This window comes from Aquarana catesbeiana, linkage group LG11 (genome assembly GCF_042186555.1).
Source record: "Aquarana catesbeiana isolate 2022-GZ linkage group LG11, ASM4218655v1, whole genome shotgun sequence".
Lineage (NCBI taxonomy): Eukaryota > Metazoa > Chordata > Amphibia > Anura > Ranidae > Aquarana > Aquarana catesbeiana.
This window is the reverse complement of record NC_133334.1, coordinates 203,886,383-203,906,831: the sequence shown is the minus strand read 5'-3', so window position 1 is coordinate 203,906,831 and position 20,449 is coordinate 203,886,383. Positions and strand designations below refer to the sequence as shown.

Below are 20,449 nucleotides of genomic sequence, written 5' to 3'. Positions count from 1 at the left end.
TGCTTTTAAATGCATTTTTACATTGCAGTTAAGCCATCCAGGACTTTTGTTCGCTCTTTTAAATTTATTGCCCAATGGTATGCATTGGCTAATGCCCTTATTCAATATGCTCTTAAAGCGAACCCACCTCTCCTCCGTGTTCTTTGTTCCTAAGATTTTATCCCAATTTATGCCTTCTAGCAAGGTTCGTAGTTTAGGGAAGTTGGCTCTTTTGAAATTCCTGGCATCGAACCTATCCAGGGAGCCCGCAATGTCGGCAACCCCAAGCCAATCCGTCCATCGGCTCTCGGGTGCTGCTGCCGCCATTCTTTGTAAGGGAAACCGGCATTGAAGCCTTACGGCTTCACAGCAGGTTCCCTAATGTGTATGCGCCAAGCCCGGTGGGGGGAGGAGGAGGGGGGCCGAACTTCCTTTTGGCAAGGTCTGCGGCAAGGTCTCCTGGAAGTGGGGACAGGGTACCTGTCAAAAACAGGTACTCCCCCCCCCCCCCGAAAGGTGCCAAATGTAGCACCGGAGGGGGGGAGGAGGTAGATAACCGGAGCTTCCACTTTTGAGGGGAGCTTTTCACCCCACTCATAAACGTACACTTTGGAACCAATTTCATTCATCAACAAAAGTACCAGCGCACATGATTTGTTTACATCCTTTGTCAGAAATACAACCACTCAAAACATCCTCCTGGCTATGAAGTTGCCTAACTTGGGCTGTACAGTCTCTGCTTTTTCCGGCACCGTTTCCGGCTCTATTTATCTTTGTTTTTATCAGATCCTAATCTGGACAAAGTACCTTTTTATAAGGCTAGATAGGCCTAGACACATGCTTATTGCACTTCCTCCATATCTGTACACACACTGCTCTTTAGGCAAATTTGTCTCATTTGTGGGAAAATTCATCTTGGATCGCCACTGGGCTCCTAGTGACATCCTTTTTTTTGTAATTATATTATAACTAAGTTTTTTTCAAAATAATTCCAAATTTACAAAATGCATACAAGTGATTACAAGGCAACAATAGTAGAGCATAAAAATAAACAATACCATATCAGTGGCAAAGAACAAAAGAAGAAAGACAAGTTGTCAGTATCTTAAATTTACAATTCTTCTCTGATGGCTATAAAGCGAGTCACATCACATGCAGACAATAACCACTTCAGCCCCAGAAGATCTGGATGCTCACTGACCAGGCCATTTTTTGTGATACGGCACTGTCGTTTTAACTGACAATTGCGCGGTCATGCGACGCTGTACCCAAGCACAATTGATGTCCTTTTTTTCCCACAAATATAGCTTTCTTTTGGAGGTATTTGGTCACCTCTGCGGTTTTTATTTTTTGCGCTATAAACAAAAAAGAGCAACAATTTTGAAAAAAAAAAAAACACAATATTTTGTACTTTTTGCTATAATAAATATCCCCAGTTTTTTTTTTTTTAAAAAAAGCTAATTTTTTTTTCTCAGTTTAGGCCTATTCTTCTACATATTTTTGGTAATAAAAATCGCAATAAGCGTATATTGATTGGTTTGCACAAAAGTTATAGCATCTACAAAATACGGGATAGATTTATGGCATTTTTATTATTATTATTATTATTATTCAATTTTTTTTACTAGTAATGGCGTCGATCTGCTATTTTTATCGAGACTGCGACATGATGGTGGACACATTGGACACTTTTGACACATTTTTGGGTCGATTGACAATTATACAGCGATCAGTGCTATAAAAATGCACTGATTACTGTATAAATATCACTAGCAGGGAAGAGGTTAACACTAGGGGGTGATCAAGGGGTTAACTGTGTTCCCCAGTGTGTGTTCTAACTGTAGGGGGAGGTAACTGACTATAGGAGATGACAGATCGTGGTTCCTAGCTATTAGGAACTCACAATCTGCATCTCCTCTCCTCACAGAACAGGGATTTGCGTGTTTATACACACACACGTCCCTGTTCTGCCTCTCGTGCCTGTGATCGCTCGTGGCCGGCGGTCATGAGCATCACCACCCCGTTGTGCAGCGCGCCTCTTAAAAGAGCCGACATACAGCTACGGTGGTTCGCGGGGATCGTGCTGACCTGCCGCAGTATGACGGCGGCTGGTCGGCAAGTGGTTAATAAATGTCTTTAAGACAGAGTCAGATATCATTTTAACGGCAAAGTTCACCTTTTGAAAATAAGTAAATATACTTTTTTTTGCAGGTAAAAAAAAAAAAAGTGCATTTATAATTTTTTTCTCTAAGTCTGCAGAGCACTGCACCTGCGATCAGCAAATTGTGGGTGCAATCTCAGGCTCCTGCAGACTCTCAGAATAGCTGTCTGCCGATACAGACAGGCAGTTACCTGGGGGCAGGAAGAACCAGAATGCTCACCAGCACCCTTGTAGTTCATTGAAACTTCAGCAGCAATGCCTGATGGTACTAATAGTCTATCCATTCACAGGAGACTTGCGAATGAATGACATGGCTTTTATAGCGGCACTGCTTTTAAATTGTGACAGCGGGTGTGGGGAGATGATCCCCTGCCTGCTGTCACGGGGGGGGGGTTCATTGGCATGAATTGCAGATGCTGGAACATTTTACATGTTCCACCCTAAGAATGGGTGGAACATGTAGCATGTTCCAAAGGTGAACTTATCCTTTAACAATAATCAGTGGGTAAGAAGCAAGATGTTAAAAAGATAGCGTATAAATTTCAAAAAATTTCAAAAAATGTTTTCATATTTGAACTACTAAAATAAAATAAAAAAACGGGATGAATAGGGAGCACATCATAAGTTGAACTATCACAAAATTGACATATTTGGTTAAAGTAGTGAGATCCTTTCTATATGCTTATTAAACCCAAAACACTAGAACTGGCTCTCCCAGTGTCATCTATTTCCTTTTTGCGGTGACAGCCATAAAAGTGCTATATTGTAGGACTTAACTAAACACTGCCAACCACTATGGCACTCCTTAGCCAGTACAAGCCTTATTCACCTTGCAAGCCTCAGGTGCCTTTATCAAAGGGCTTATAGAGTCAGGTAATGGCCTGAATAATAATGGGCTAAGCCATGTCCTATCCATAAACCTACATTATAACTTGAAGAATACTTTACAATTTAGTCCCTTGGCTGCCGAGGATGTGTAGCATAAACCTTGCCTGTTAGGTAGATAGTGACATGTCTAATGCATCAAAATAATTAAAAAACAATCTGCAAAGTCAATTGCCTATCTAATGTGGGTTGCAAGCAATACAGAAAAAGTGATTCAACACCACCTAGGAAATAACATAATGAATAAAATAGTGTAGCAATACCCAAACAAATCATGTGCTCAAATCAAAATTGCTATTACAAAACATAGACATGTAACCAACGGTGACTAAAATGTATTTTGTCATAGTAATTTTGATTTGAGCACATGGTTTAGTTGTTTGGGTAGTGCTACACTATTTTATTTATTACAATATCTAATGCATCATGGTAATCAAAGGGTCAAAGCAAACATAGGTTTCTATTGCTTTCTTTTGATCCATTATCACTTCTTTTGCTGCTGACAATATGTTACCAAAGCAGAAACAAAAGCAGAAATAAAAATGCGAAGTGAGTGGGTTGTGTTACTGACCCATCTATTCTAAGGACCTATTCACAATTGTGTGCAATTTTTAGTATGTTGCATTACACATGACAATTCTTTTAAAATGCCTCTGTTGCAGGTCAATTGACAAAAAAACATGCATTTTTGTCTATAAACGTACATTAGGAGGACCCCAAAAATGTATGACAAACTGTGTGTTTTATTTCTTCATGTAAGATCACACTACATCGCCTTCACACTGGTGTGGATGTTTCTTTAAAATCTAGCATAAAGTTAGTAATTTGTTGGTGTATTTACATATAATCCTATATACATCCTTAACATTTCATGTCTTAGAAAGAAGATTAGATCGCATCTTAAGTGATGGACAGCAACGAAATGGTCAGCTACAAGAATATCTTTCTCAGCAGCTTTCACATTCAATTTCTGGCTCACTTAACAATCGCCTTGATAAAACTATACGGGAAGAAATTAAAAAAACTGTACCATTATGTGAGTTTTTTTCTTTTTGCCTTAGTGTATTATAATTATTAATCTTTAGTAGTTCTCAGGTTGACCAAAATGAAATGGACAACCAGGAAAAGTTCTCCTAGGTGGATGCAATATAGGTGTGATGGTGCATCTATCTCTGCCATGCTGCTTTAAAGATTGACAACTGAGCGATCGAAGACTGCTGATTGCTCAGTTCTCGGTCTTCAGTGACTGTCAGTCACCGGCTCTCTGTTCTGCTCTTCCAGCGCTCACCGGAGCACCAAGTTCGGGCTCTTGATCCAGTCAAGCTTCTGGGTGGAGCCCGACATGAAAGCCGGTATCCCTTCAGAGTCTGGAATGCCTAAAGGTGGTCTGCTGAGAGTGCGCCGCTGAACTGATGGGTCACAGGCATGCAGAACTAAGTGCACTCCTGTCACCCACAGGAGAGGTAGGGCCCTACTTCTCCTTGAATTATCATCGGGATCAAAAATTCCTATAGGCAAACTTAAAGGATAAGACTGGTATGACTTAAAGTACATGTAGTGATTTTGCAAGTAACCGTGTGTAATTTTGATACGTAACCGTAGCCGACTACTGTCTTTCATGCAAGTAATGGGAGGGTTGCACTTGATGCTGTGCAACCATTTGGTAATGCAAAAGTTGATCCTAATGAATGCGCCTATTCTTGTTGAAAAGATCTTTAATTTAAGACCAATGACATGTTTTCTGATAATGAGTCACTTCAAGATCGCAGGTGTAGCACCGATTTTCCATCAAGTAAAACATTCCATATAAAGCTGGGAATAGATGGTTCCCACTGTTGCCAGGATAACACTGATCAGCAGCTGCTTTATGTTTTCCAGTGTGTCCCTTCGACAGAAGTCCATCTAAAGATCCACATCTGTCGAACAGGGAGGGCCACACACAGATCAAAATTTATCCAGTCCCTGCTGAACTGGTAAATGTCAGCCTATCTATGGCCAGCTTAAGAATGTGCAATTATGAAATGTAGTTATGCATATTATCAATGTTCAGTATATACACCAGTGGTCTCCAAACTCTTTGCTTGCCTTTATCTGGCCCTTCGGGCACTATTTTTCCCACTGATACTGAGATGACGCACTCTTCCGCACACTGATGCCAACATTGAGGCATGATGCCTCCCACAGACGCCAACAATGGAGCCTTACTCTTCCCACTAATACCAATAATGGAGCATGGTCTACTCCAGCTGACGCTGGGACATTTTCTACTACCCCTGGCCACAGCCCAGACCCTCTAAAGTCTTAGGGACAGTAAACCGGACCCTTTTTTTTAAGGAAGATTGGAGACCTTTAATTTAGACCAAAAGATATAACATTTTTCTTTGAAAATGAATGTATAAAAATCTGAAAAAAAACCTAAGAATAAAAATATATTTATATATGCTAACCGCTTCAGTACCAGACACTTTTACCCCCTTCCTGCCCACACCAATTTTCAGTTTTTAGCGCTGTCACACTTTGAATGACATTTGTGTGGTATGGTACTATACCCATATGAATTTTTTATCATTTTTTTAATACAAATAGAGCTTTCTTTCAGAGGTACTTAATCACCGCTGGGTTTTTACATTTTTGTTAGATAAAAGAAAACAGACCGACAATTATGAAAAAAACTTTTTTTTCTTAGTTTTTGTTATAACATTTTGCAAATAAATAATTTCTTCATAAATTTAGGCCAAAATGTATACTGCTACATTTCTTGGGTGATAATAACCCAAATCAGTGTATATTATATAGTCTGTAGGGACGTTGGAGTCCACCAACTAATATATATATAGATATATATATATATATATATATATATATATCTATATATATATACATAGATATATAGATATATCTATATATATATATATAGATATATATATATAGATATATAGATATATCTATATATCTATATATATATAGATATATCTATATATATATCATGTACTGACAGCCTATATCATTTCTCGAGACCCAAAAATGCCAGGATAGTACAAATATCCCCAAAATGACCCCTTTTTTGGAAAGCGGACAGTCCAAGGTATTAAGAGGCATGGAAAGTTTTTTGAAGTTGTAATTTTTTTTGTCACAATCGTTATTAAAACTAATTATAAAATAAAAGATTTATTCACAATTTTTTTTATTTACATACTGTCAACCGTGTCCTAGGCTGACAACGCTCACTTACTCCATTTTATTTATGGAGGAGCAGCATTGTCACACTAGGACACACTCGTGATTTGGACCAAAAACACTTTTTTCTCTCCATTTCTATTACATAGGGGGTTGAGTAATTTTGTAATATACAGAATATAGCTTAGAAGGAAGATAACATTATTTGAGATTTCAGTTCAGCTTGCAGGAATTGACAGTGACACTTAGAGGTCGACCGATATATCGGCTGACCGATATTTTGCCTTTTTTAAGAAATCGGCATCGGACGATTTTTGCGCAAAAATCGGCCGATTGCTCCCCTTCCCTATACTCCACTGACAGTTTCACACACTGAGCAGCTCTGTGCTCAGTGTGTGAAACTGATGTGCAACTGAATGCAAAGAGAGGAGCTTTCAGAATTCAGCGTGACGTCGGGGGTGGGCGGGACCCAGATATCAAACACCAGCCAATGCGTTTGGATCTGGGCGGGCCGCTATGTGTATGTGGCCCCGCCCACTTTCTTAAGCAGCCCAATCATTGGCTGGTGTTTGATAGTTGCACCGCCCTGCCCACCCCCGACATCACGCTGAATTTTGACAGCTGGCCTCTGCATTCAGTTACATATAGTGTAAATAAAACTGACAAATCGGCTCAGTGTGAAACCTGCCAGTTCCAACCAGTGCCACCTATCAGTGCCAACTGCCAGTGCCAACCAATGCCACCTATCAGTGCCAACTGCCAGTGCCAATCAGTGCCACCTTCAGCGTTGAAAACTGAAAAATGTCCTGGGCAGGAAAGTGGGAAAGTGCCTGTCTTGAAGTGGTTAAATGAGCTCCTTACCTGCTGCTCTGTTTCACAAGGAGACAATCCAATGCTTTGCTGCATAGCAGCCATATACACCATGCTTTCCTAAGCTAAGATAGACTCCCTGGAAGAAGTTAAAGTACACAATAAAATCCACAAAGTGTAGTATTTCAAGAAAATGTTAATAAAATGATAAAATCACACTTACAATTTTGACAGCATGTGTTACAAACAGCCAGCAGGTCCAAGTGGTCAGGCCGACTTGCGGAATGTCACGTGTGTGGCACCTCCCACATATTTTTTTTTACTTTCTGAAAATGCTTATTATAAACACAAAATAGTGCCGCGCTATACTAATATTAACCAAATCCGTGTTACTAACAACATGACAAAATTAGTATGCAAATATAAATAAAGTGAATAAAGTGCTAAGTGCATACATCACAACACAATGATTAATTGATGAGTGAAACCATATTCCATGATAAATCCTTAAATTCCATATGAATATATGATCAAAATCATGTAATGGTGCTCCAAAAATATCCACGTGACACCAAACTTGTGCTACCCCCCGGTGTGAATCTGCACACCTCAGGGCGTGTGACCGCACAGTTTGGTCTAATCATGAAAACGAACCACCTCTGGGTTCTGTGAAGATAGAACAGTGAGATCCTGAGCTGTCCAGTAGCGTTGTCTCCGAACATATAAAAAATAAGGTCTAGATAGTGTAATACCGTTTTTAAAACACATTTACTCAACAAAATCTTCCAGGGTACTCACATGCTACAGGTGCTTGAGTGCACCACTCTATTACAAGCAGAAAATCACTGAGATTGTATGTCCCTCCGCAGTGAAACAACCAGCTGCCTCCTACACCATCCTGTCCCCTTCCCAACGCGTGTTGACACAGGAATATGACGTGTCTTCCTCAGGGACTTGTGATTGGACGGCTGGTAAATCTGTATTAAATAGTATGACGGCGGTCATTTTCTTGTAGTCCAAGGACGCGCCATCATGCTGTAGCCCTATGCAACACTATACGTGCTGTGTAACTTAATGCCTATACTAATAAAAGGACCCACTGATAAGAACAGCCGCCCTACACTATATAAATAGCGCGGCACTAGTTATATTTATATTTTCTGATTAAGCACGAACATCTGGGACGTGATCAGTGCCAGCAGCTGACTATTGAGTCCGGTATTTAGGATACTAATATTTTTTACTGTTAGCTCGCAAGACAATTTTGTTCATGAAAAATGCTCTTTGCCCTGAAATAGAAAACGAATGCAGCCATAACATCTAATGACTAATAAGCTGCAGCATGTTAAATGTGTGTTTACTATATACAGTGGGGAAAATAATTATTTGATCCCCAGCAGATTTTGTAAATTTGCCCACTTACAAAGAAATGAAGGGTCTATAATTGTTATCATAGGTGTATTTTAAATGATAGAGACAGAATATCAACCAAAAATCCAGAAAAAACACGATACAAATGTTATAAATTGAGTTGCAGCTCAGTTAGTAAAATACTTTCTTTATAGTACATGATGGGACACAGAGCACCATAGTGGTATATAGGCGCCTTCAGGTGATGGACACTGGTATACCCAATACAGGAAATTCGCTCCCTATATAACCCCTCCTCTTCCTACCAGGAGTACCTCAGTTTTTTTGGCAGTGTCTAAGGTGTTGCTTACGAGTGAAGATGTGCTCTGAGGAGCTCCAGGAGGGATCCTTGCTGGATTTTCCTCCACTGACCAGATCCAGCCAAAGTGCCACTGAGGCCAAGGTGGATGGTACCCGGGCCTTGTATACAAAGCACAAGGCTTTGCCTGTAACGCCTCTTACAGGGCTGGACCCCGGAACCCAGGATTTTTTGGTCATGCTACATTACCAAAAGTTTTTCCTGGCGGGGTGCTAATACAGGTCCAAGGGAGTGGAACCCCTATAATAGGGACCTGGTCCTTGAAGGTTTGCTAGCGCAGCTCGCCGTGATGGGTGAAGTTTAAATCTGTCTGTTACCTTATCCTCGCTGCAGGATACAGCTGTAAGGGAAGAAGCCTAGGAACTATAAAAAGTCCATCTATGTTTTTTTCTTCCATGAGTATAATGTATGCCTTAAAGTCTCCACTAGAGGGAGTATGTGCACATACCTTGGTACGTTGCTCTCAGCCAGCTCAGTGTCCAGTTAGAACAGCATGTGTGTGGTCTCAGCAGCTAGGGGGGATTCTTAATTGAATAAAGGCATGTTCCTTTCCCCCCTGGGGGAACTAAGAGGGGGGTACAGCAGCAGTTTTTACACTCGCCCCCCCCCTCCGGGTTATGCGGTGGTGGCTACCTGGGTTGATTTACCTTACGGCTTTGCAAAATGCCTAAATGGATTCAGTACCCCCATGTCAGTGTTAGATTGTCCTGCCATCGCCCCTGCCCTAAAGAACTCCATACTTTTCTTGATGATCAGGCAATCAGAGTTTCCCCTTCTACGAGTCTGCGCTGGCTGGCACGCGCGTGTGTGGACTGCTGTTCATTTTGAAACGGGGGGGTTAGTGGCGAAGGGGCGTGGCTTAGGCGCGACGCCATGGGACACAGCACACCTGAGGCTTTTAAAAAGACGCTTCTCATTAACAGAAGATCTTTATCAGATAAACAACTGAAGAGATGGAATTCTGACACACAGAACACAGGAGCGCTGGGGCACGTAAGGGATGTATGCAGGCATTTCCAGTACAGGAAATACATTGTTACTCAGCACCAAGCTGAACTTTATATAGTGGAATTATATTATAGTTACATAGTAAGTGAGGTTGAAAAAAGACACAAGTCCATCAAGTCCAACCTATGTGTGTGATTATGTGTCAGTATTTCATTACATATCCCTGTATGTTGCGGTCATTCAGGTGATTATCTAATAGTTTCTTGAAGCTATCAATGCTCCCCGCTGAGACCACCGCCTGTGGAAGGGAATTCCACATCCTTGCCGCTCTTACAGTAAAGAACCCTCTACGTGGTTTAAGGTTAAACCTCTTTTCTTCTAATTGTAATGAGTGGCCACAAGTCTTATTAAACTCTCTTCTGCGAAAAAGTTTTATCCCTATTGTGGGGTCACCAGTACAGTATTTGTAAATTGAAATCATATCCCCTCTCAAGCGTCTCTTCTCCAGAGAGAATAAGTTCAGTGCTCGCAACCTTTCCTCATAACTAAGATCCTCCAGACCCTTTATTAGCTTTGTTGCCCTTCTTTGTACTCGCTCCATTTCCAGTACATCCTATTGCTAGTCTACTGTCCAGTATATTGCTAGACTACTGCTCAGCAAGTGCATTTACTTAGTGCCTCTGCTTTTGTGCTTAGCACTATGACTTCCAAAAAAGGCACCACAAAAATGGTACCAAAAATTCCACCCTCAGGCGCTGGGAACTCCAGTCGTGCCTCCACACTGTCACCCTGGCTTGTCACAATTGGTAATTCAGGAGAGGATGCGTCGTTAGAACCAATTGATGGTGCAGCTGCTTCTCACATCACAGCCCCTGTATTCGTGATTGAAGATGCATTTTCCTCCGCCCTGCAGGGCCTAGAAGGAAGATTAGCAGCTTTAATCACATCCTCCATCCAAAGGGATAGGAAGCATGTTAGATCCCCCTCCCCCACCTCACAGCCCCTACCAAGGGAACAGTGGCTGCAGGATGAGGTATTACCCTCAGGCGATCAGGAAGAAAGGCAAACCGATTACTCCTCTGCGGAGGAGACAATGGTGGATGAACCTTTTTCAGCCTCACATTCTGAGAAATTGCTGGAGATCCCTCCATTCGCCTTTGCATGAGGTTGTTAGGAAAGATGGTGGCTTCATTCGAAGCGGTTCCCTATGGCCCAGTTCCATTCGAGACTGTTGCAAAACAGTATCCTGTCTGCTTGGAACAAAACTATTCAAGATTTAGACTTGCCAATGCGGCTGTCCCCAAAGGTGTCCCAAAGCCTCAGTTGGTGGTTACTAACCCAGAATCTAATGAAAGGAAAATCCTTCAGACCAGTTATCTGGAAAGTGGTAACAACAGATGCCAGCCTTTCAGGCTGGGGAGCAGTAGTAGAGAAGACATCTGTCCAGGGACAGTGGTCAAGAACCGAAAGAGCCTTGTCCATCAACATCCTAGAGATCCGGGCAGTGCGTCTGGCTCTGAAGGCCTGGACTTTCAGGTTAGGGGATTGTCCTGTCAGGATCCAATCCGACAATGCCACAGCTGTGGCCTATATTAATCACCAAGGGGGCACCAAGAGTCTCGCAGCGCAGACAGAGGTGAACCATATTCTAACTTGGGCAGAAAGGAATGTTCCGTGCCTGTCGGCAGTCTTCATTCCGGGAGTACAGAATTGTCAGGCGGACTACCTGAGTCGCCAGCAGTTATTCCTGGGGGAATGGTCCTTTCACCCTGACATTTTTTTGAAATTGGCTGCTCTTTCTTGTAAAGAGCCATACTTGATTATTCATGAGGACAGAGTGGTGTTGCGCCCTCATCCAGGTTTTTTGCCAAAAGTGGTCTCAGATTTCCACCTGAACCAAGTTATTGTCCTGCCATTGTTTTTTCCAAAATCATGTTCCAGGAAAGAGAAGTCACTACATTGTCTTGATGTGGTGAGAGCAGTCAAGGTCTATTTAAAGGTGACGGCTCAATCCGGAAGACTGATGTCTTGTTTGTACTGCCAGAGGGTCCTAAGAAAGGACAGGCAGTGTCGCAATCCACCGTCGCTAAGTGGATTCAGCAAGTTATAATTCAGACTTATGTTTTAGGGGTAAGATTCCACCTTTTCAAGTCAAAACACACTCTTCCAGGGTGGTTAGTGCTTCTTGGGCAGTGTGTCACCAGGCCTCCATGGTTCACATCTGTAAGGCTGCAACTTGGTCTTCAGTACATACATTCACCAAATTTTATCAGGTGGATGTAAGAAGGCATGAGGACATCGCCTTTGGGTGCAGTATGCTGCAGGCAGCAGTATAGGTCCTCAAGTCTGGGGGTGCCCTGCGGGTCGTCTCTCCCTCCCCTCAAATAGCATTCCTATGGGACGTCCCACATAGTGATTACTATGGTGTTCTGTGTCCCATGATGTACGATAAAGAAAATAGGATTTTTATGTCAGCTAACCTGTAAAATCCTTTTTTTGGAGTCCATCATGGGACACAGAGGTCCCTCTCCTCTTTTGGGGTTTAGGTATATTGCTTTGCTATAAAAACTGAGGTACTCCTGGTAGGAGGAGGGGTTATATAGGGAGTGAACTTCCTATATTGGGTATACTAGTGTCCATCACCTGAAGGTGCCTATATACCCACATAGTGATTACTATGGTGCTCTGTGTCCCATGATGTACTGCAAGAAAAGGTAAGCTGTTATAAAAATCCTATTATTTGATCCCCAAGCAAAACATGACTTTGTACTTGGCTTTTCTGCCTGAAAACGATACGCTCAGGTGTGAATGCAGCCTCAGAGGCTGGATGCTGGATGAAGAGTGAGGCACAACTTGTCTCTTCAGAATTCCCCATAGGTGTTTGATTGAGTTCATATCAGTAGATCTACTTGGCCACTGAATCACTTTCACCCTGTACTTCAGAAATGCAACAGTGGCCTTAGATGTGTGCTTTGGATCATTGTCATGTTGGAAAAGTGCACGACGACCAAGGGCACGGAGTGATGGTAGCATCTTCTCTTTCAATCTAGAGCAGTAGATCTGTGAAATAAAATGCAGCTCCCCGACACCAGCAGCACTAATGCAGCACCGCAGAGGGACACTGCCACCACCATGTTTCACTGTAGGCACCATGCATTTTTCTTTGTACTTCTCACCTTTGCAACGCTATACAGGTTTAAAGCCATCAGTTCCAAAAACATTAATCTTGGTCTCCTCACTCCAGAGTACAGAGTCCTAGTAGTTTTCTTTTTCACCATCGGCCCTGGCAAATTTTAGGCAAGGTTTTTTGTGCATGGGCTTTACGAGAGGCTTCCTTCATGGACGACACCCATGCATGCCATTCCTCTGCAGTGTACGCCTTATTGTGTCGCGGGAAACAATCACCTGAGTTTGGCTTTCTACTACTTTAGCGTACTGCAGTGAACTTGCATGGCAATTTTCTTCAACTCTTCTCCTCAGAATACACACCTTTTGAGGTGTTAAATTCCGTGGACAACCTGGACGTTTCTGTGAGATGGTAGCAGTTCCATTACATTCCATTTTTGTATCACTTTTGCTACAGTATTCTGACTGATAAGTAAAGCTTTGCTGATCTTCTTGCTGACAGCATGAAATGGAAAGGGGTTTTCTTTGTTAAAGTGATTATTTTATCTTTCTTTTCCAACAAATAGAGCTTTTTTTTGGTGGTATTTGATTACCACTGGCTATTTTATTTTTTGCGCTACAAATAAAAACCGAAAATTTGGAAGAAAAAAAAAGTTTTTCTTTGTTTCTGTTATAAAATGTTGCTCATAAGTAAATTTTCTCTTTCACTGATGGGCACTGATGAGGTGGCACTAATATGCAGCACTGATGGGCGGCACTGATATGCAGCACTCATGGGTACTGATAGGTGGCACTGATATGCAGCACTTATGAGCACTGATGGGCAGCAATGATGAGTACTGATGGATGGCATTGATAGGTAGCACTGATGAGGAGGCACTGACAGACATTACTGATGTTCACTGACTGTCATTACTGAAAGCCACTGATTGGTATTCTTGATGGGCACTCATTGGCATCACATGCAGTTACTGGTGCGCACCGATTGGCATTACTGACAGGCATTGGTGTGCATCCCTTTTGGGTCTGCACTATTAATGCACTGCTTATCAGCGCAGACCCCCCATCAGGAGAGCCACTGATCGGCTCTCCTCTACCCGTGCCTTTTTGGCAGAATGGAGGAAAGCCGATAAACGGCACTTCCTGGTTACCGTGTGATCAGCTGCGATTGAACACAGCTGATCACGTGGTAAAGAGCCTACGTCATAGGCTCTTTACCTAGATCAGAGATGCGGTGTGTTGGACCGAAATGCGCTGTGTGCCCCCAGGGGGGTTTGCGCAAGCGGCTTATCCTGCTGGACATCATATTACACCCAGTCAGGATAACTGATACCTGCTGCGGCCGTAATTTTGCAATAGGCCGGGCGGGGAGTGGTTAAAACTATGGTACAACTTTTTGTGGTGTACGGGCTTTAGCACCAATTCATTTGATTCTACATAGGCTTCTGAGTTGAGAGATGTGTGTAATCATACCCAGATAAAGACTCCTTGAGTCCAAAACCAACTAGCAAAACAAACACACGCACATATACATATTGATGCAGTTTCCCAAGTTACTTGAGAATTGAGACTCAGGAATCATAGGTGAAGCCTTTGAAGATTTACACCTAGAAATGGGACTACATGACATGATAAAAATAAAGACAGATGTATAGAAAATGGTGACCTCAGTATTATTCATCAGGTCAAAAAAAAAACATGGGCAAATATAACAACTAACAAGTATTTTATTGGGCCCATTTGTCTACTCCTTCTGACCTGCTCCGTAGCTTGAGATCTACACTCACTGGCCACTTTATTAGGTACACCTGTTTAATTGCTTGGTAACACAAATTGCTAATCAGCCAATTACATGGCAGCAACTCAATGCATTTAGGCATCTAGACATCTAGACGTGGTGAAGATGACTTGCTGAAGTTCAATCCGAACATCATAATTGGGAAGAAGGGGGATTTAAGTGACTTTGAATGTGGCATGGTTGTTGGTGCCAGACAGGCTGGTCTGAGTATTTCAAAACCTGCTGATCTCCTGGGATTTTCACGTACAACCATCTCTAAGGTTTACAGAGAATGGTCAGTGAGTAACTTAAGTAGCCAATAGTTACAACCAAGGTATGCAGAATACCTTCTCTGAATGCACAACACATCGAACCTTAAAGCAGATGGGCTACAGCAGCTGAAGACCACACTGGGTGCAACTCCTGTCAGCTAAGAACGTGAAACTGAGGCTACAATTCACACAAGCTCACCAAAATTGTACAATAGAAGATTGGAAAAACATTGCCTGGTCTGATGAGTCTTGATTTCAGCTGCAACATTCAGATGGTAGGGTCAGTATTTGGTGCAAACATGAAAGCATGGATCCATCCTGCCTTGTATCAACGGTTCAGGCTGGTGTTTGTGGTGTAATGGTGTGTGGGATATTTTCCTGGCACCCTTTGGGTCCCTTAGTACCAATTGAGCATTGTTTAAACGCCACAGCCTACCTGAGTATTGTTGCTGACCTTGTCCATCCCTTTATGACTACAGTGTACCCATCTTCTGATGGCTACTTCCAGCAAGATAATGCACCATGTCACAAAGCTCAAATCATCTCAAACTGGTTTCTTGAACATGACCATGAGTTCACTTTACTCCAATGGCCTCCACAGTCACCAGTTCTCAAGCCAATTAAGCTTTGGGATGTGGTGGAACGGGGGATTCACATGTATGTGCAGCAGACAAATCTGCAGCAATTGCATGATGCTATCGCTAATCTCTGAGGAATGTTTCCAACACCTTATTGAATCTATGCCATGAAAAATTAAGGCAGTTCTGAAGGCAAAAGGGGGTCCAACCCAGTACTAGCAAGGTGTACCTAATTTAGTGGCCGGTGAGTGTAAATTTGCTGTGCAAAAAGAGTTAGATTTGAAGAGGAAAATAATTGCAAGTGCCTTTATCACAATTTTAAAATTCTATAACACCAGGTTATTGTTCATGTTCTGTTTTTTTTTAAATTGTTTTGTTCTTTGTATTAAAGGCATTACTAAAACTCTGGAGCCAGTGACTGGGCAGCTTAGTAGCACAATTGCAGCAAAATTCACTTCACTGGAAGGAACAGTAAAGGAAAGTGTTGTCAAGATTGTCAAATCCAAGGTAATTTTTAAACTTTTTGAAAAGGAGCATAACTGATCCTGTTTTGAAATGGTAATGTTGCCCTTGTACTAGAATTTTAGTGTAATTTATTTCATTTTTAGTTCTATCCTTTGGGAAGATTTCCCCTCACTTTCAATCTGTGTGCTTTTTAATGTTATGTTGTCTTTATTTTTTTCATTGAACAATACCGATGGACTCTCTACTCATTCTGTTTTTATTATATTTTTCATTAACAGAAAAAAGTATAAAAATGAAAAATAAAAGGGAGACTACAAAACCTATCATTAAATATTTACATTTCCCATTCCTTAAACATATATAAAATCTAATCATATTTTTTTCTAAACCCTTTTGAACTCCCAAAAGCAGCAAGAGGGGCAGACCTAAGAGGCCTGTTTCGCTTTACCAACCTAACCAATCTCACAAATACTAAGCTTATTCCTAAAATCTTTTTCCATATATATGATTCAGGGGGTCCACCTTGAGCAAAAGACTTCATATCTACAATGTTGTTTTGCAACCTTTTCCCCCATGTCCATCAAATGGCACATTTCGAACACACCAATTGTTGGGGAATTGGTAGACTGCCAATGTCTTGGTATCCATGGTCTGGCCACACCAAGAAAAAAACTTGAGTAATGACTTCCAAATTGACTAAATTGTACCAGGGATTACTGAAAGCAATACCATTGCAGGTTTTCATTCATAGTCCACTGAAATTACTCAATTCTATATATATTTGTGCTACCTTATCCAAAAACTGCTTAATTGGAGGGCAACTCCACCAAATGTTTGAAAGTGTGCCAACCCCCCAATAGACAACGCTAACATTTATTTAAATCTATAGCAGATATCTGGTGCAATTTATGAGGAGATCTACTGTATACTATTGGGTTAGCAATTTATAATTTCTTTCTTGCATCTTGCTAGCCATACACAATGTATGTGTAAGAAACATCTAGTCCAGTATCCATACTGCTGACCTGAGGGTTTGGGAGTTTTTAGTCTTGATTTTTTTTAATGTAGGACAATGGAGTTTTTGTTTATGCCTTTCTCTGTATGTGGAAATTGTAAAAACTATTTTTTTCTTAATAAAAATTATTAGATTAAAAAAAAAATAATAATCTAAAGTATCTTTTTCTGTTATACATTCAATCCACATTCCCTTAGATCATATACCTTGTCCAATTGTTGTTTTGGGTGTAATAAGTTATACAGAAAAGAGATGGTATGGGAGGATATTTACCCAGAATGCATAGCTGTTCAAACAAGCCCCACCTACAGTGGCTCACTGGTTTGCCTTGGAGGGGCAATCTACAGCATATGGAACATCTTACTTCTGCCAGCTAGTTGGTTCTTTTGGGATCAATACTGACTTTCTCCTGAATATTTGCAAAATTGGCCCTCTCATCTGATTGTTCTCTGGGTCCATGCTTTTGCCCCCCCCCACCCCTTTTTTTTTTTCCTTACACACCCTTATATTTCTAATACTACATGCCTGTACTCATATTTTTCCTTCCCTAGACCTTAGTGATCCCTTTGACTCCTATATAAAAATCCAGGTGGTCGCCTGATTCATGGAAACACACAAGGATATCCCCGTCCTTCAAGGCTGAAGTGTAGTGGGAGGTTCTGTTTATATTATATTAAATTATGCACTGATACACGCATGCTGGATCATTTTTCTATTTTTCTGTACTCATTTTGACTATTTAGTGCTTTTTAACCTTCAAAGCCAAAACTTCCTTCAAAGCCAAAGTCTTTATTTCGGCTTGGAACCAAAACCTATCAAGTCCTCCCCAAAACCCTCTTGCAACAATTTGCGCCTTCACGCCTGAGTGTGTGTGTGTGTGTGTGTGTGTGTGTGTGGGGGGGGGGTGCGCATCTGCTACAGTTTGCATTTCTCTGGGACAGTTTCAAAGGTTTCTGTTCATACTTGTTCATTATGCTAAACCCCAAATGGGGGTATTTATCCTATCCTGGACCTAAAATCTCTGAAAGTTTAAATGGAGCCCACAAGTTCAGTTATTGCTCCTCTGAGACAAGGGAAATACTTAGAATCAGTAGACTTCCAGGATGATTCTCTGCATATTCCCATTTAACATCCTCATCAGCACTTCCTAGTAGGAGATGGACACTTCCAATTTGTTGCACTGCCACTTGGCCTATCTTCTGCACTGAGTCTTCACAAAGTTTTTTCCACCACTTCTTGCCCTCAGGACATTCAGATAACAGGATAGCTAGATGGCCTTCTTTTGATGGACTTCTCTGCAAATGTCCAAATGTTGGTTGGGTAATCAACTTTCAACAGTCTGCTCTCCAACCTTCTCTTTGCTTAAAATATTTACGCATCGCTCTGCACACACCCCAAGCCACGGTCTTTCTTCCAGAAAATGGAATCTTGAATCTTAAGATCAAAGAGACATCCCTCAGTGAAATTCTCTGTGAGTTTTGGGCCTCATGGTAGCCTCTTTTGAGGCTGTACTTTTTGCTCAATTTCATTCAAAGCCCTGTTGGCCTGGAACAAGCATGTTCCTGCTTTAAAACCTACATGTCCCTCTAATCAAACAAGGAACTTCCTAGCTTGGTGAATTTGCCAGAAGATATGTAAGATTGTGCCGACTGCTGAAGAGCAGTGACAACATGTATCCGGGACTGTCTTGTCCATTTTATGTAAGACATAAGGGGCTCATCTGGACAGGATCTTCTATCCTATTTCTTTGTATTTACTGTATTTGGTATGGAAGATTTGTTTTAGAGATGGAGGATCTTATCTACTTGTTTGGGCGTGAAAGTGATACACAGGTGTGATTCCCAGTGATGTATGAATGACCGGTAGGAAGTGTCAGATGGCGTAGCCAAAAATCTATACATAAGTGACTGTGTGTGTTTCCAAGGTTCCCCTGGCTGGGACTTATTCGAACTGTGTCTGCGAACGTAGAGTAAAGTTGGCTTAAATATCTGGAGGAAGTGTCTCACGTGGACAAGGCCACTGTTAGAAATAATGGGGCCCTTGACCCTGCATACCTGCAATGCAGGTTTGCAAAAATGCAGCTTTGTCTTCAAGGGGGACAAAAGTGGGCACTGGTGGTCAGTCAGGGGAGATAGAGGAGGGGGTCCTGGTGCTTAGTGGGGAAATATGGGAGGATTCTGTTGCTTGGTGGGGGGGAGATGGGGGTATTTTGGTGCTTAGTGAGAGGAGGTGGGGGGAGATGAGGGGGGGTCTCTCTGCTTAGTTGGGGTAGATGAGGGGGGGTCTCTCTGCTTAGTGGGGGAGATGGGGGTCCTTGTGCTTAGTGGGGGAAGATTGGGGGCACTGCCAGTCAATGGGGAAGGGAGGGCACTGGTGCTCAATACCTGGCTGCTTGATCCATCTGGAATACCCTCTCAATGTTCTTGTCTGCTGGTTTTTCTCTTCTGAAGGGATGTCGGGGATACCAGTGTAGTGAAACAAAGAGCCGAAAAAGAAAGAACATTTCCTCTACTCACTTCTCTGCCAGGCTCTGACTAGTAATCTATTACAAAGCCCAGCAGAGGAAACCACTGGCAGAAGTCTTTGCTGATGGCTTTTGTTTACTTGGCTGAGCTGTCACTGCAGTGGTTTCCCCAGCATTCCTCCAGGCGTGCCAGCCACAGGAGCAGTGATGACACTTCTGTCAACAGCAGCACCCACCTTCCCTCAATGTGGTGCACAGGGCCTTCTGGATGATAAAATGGCATCCCTCCAGCCCAGGGAATATGAGTTGCCACCTGTGGAGCCACAGGGTAACAATATTATGTGCTTCACAGTATGCATGGAACATGTAGTACCTAAAGCTTGAAGCAGCCGGCTGAGAGGGCCTCCCTTATTAGGCGGCCCTGCACGTGGGTAGTGCTCCAGAAGTCTAGCGGTGTGTTAGAGCTAAGAGAGAGTTCCGCATGAGGGGGTAGCCGTATGGCCAGAAGCTGCCTAGGTGGAACTTCATTGCCTGACCAAGTCACCTGAGATTCCTATTGGTGAGGCCTGGTGTGAATTCTGGGTTCCTAATGACAGTGTTCAGGGGTGAGATCAAGGGAAATGCGTCAGTGCTCCGAGAGACAGTTCTGGCAATTTGGAGCATCTGATAAAAGGGCGGGCCAAAATCTCTGGAGAGACGGGGGTCGACAACTGTGGTATGCCTCTCAGCGGGATTGGCAAGTCTTCGATCTCCATGGACACCCACTGCTTGGCCCTCTTGTTACACTGCCAGTCTATAACTCTTGAGAGTTGAACTGCCCTGTAATACCGTAGCACAAGGTTCTTATCTTAACTGAAGTCCTCATAGAGGAGTTTTTTCTGACCCCCAAAATGCATTGCTGATTTTTAGCATAAACTAATAAATCTTTAGCATTCTTACATGTTCATTTCACCAGATCGATGGGTGTTCCGACATCAAGCCTCTGTTGCCCTGCTTTGCAAAGTTACCACCTAGTCTTCAGTTCATACCTTGTAAAATTCTCCTAAGTTATCATCCAAACTGT

General features: G+C 42.2%; 1 protein-coding gene across 2 annotated transcripts in view; it reads left to right on the top strand.

Moving 5' to 3' along the window:
* EDC4 (enhancer of mRNA decapping 4) overlaps window positions 1–20,449 on the top strand; it is a 470,500-nt gene that overhangs the window by 358,703 nt on the left and 91,348 nt on the right. For both annotated transcript variants that reach the window (XM_073605174.1, XM_073605175.1), the window contains 2 exons: window positions 3,906–4,061; window positions 15,834–15,949. In XM_073605174.1, coding sequence (XP_073461275.1) covers window positions 3,906–4,061; window positions 15,834–15,949 — 272 coding nt within the window. The remainder of the gene's footprint in view (window positions 1–3,905; window positions 4,062–15,833; window positions 15,950–20,449) is intronic.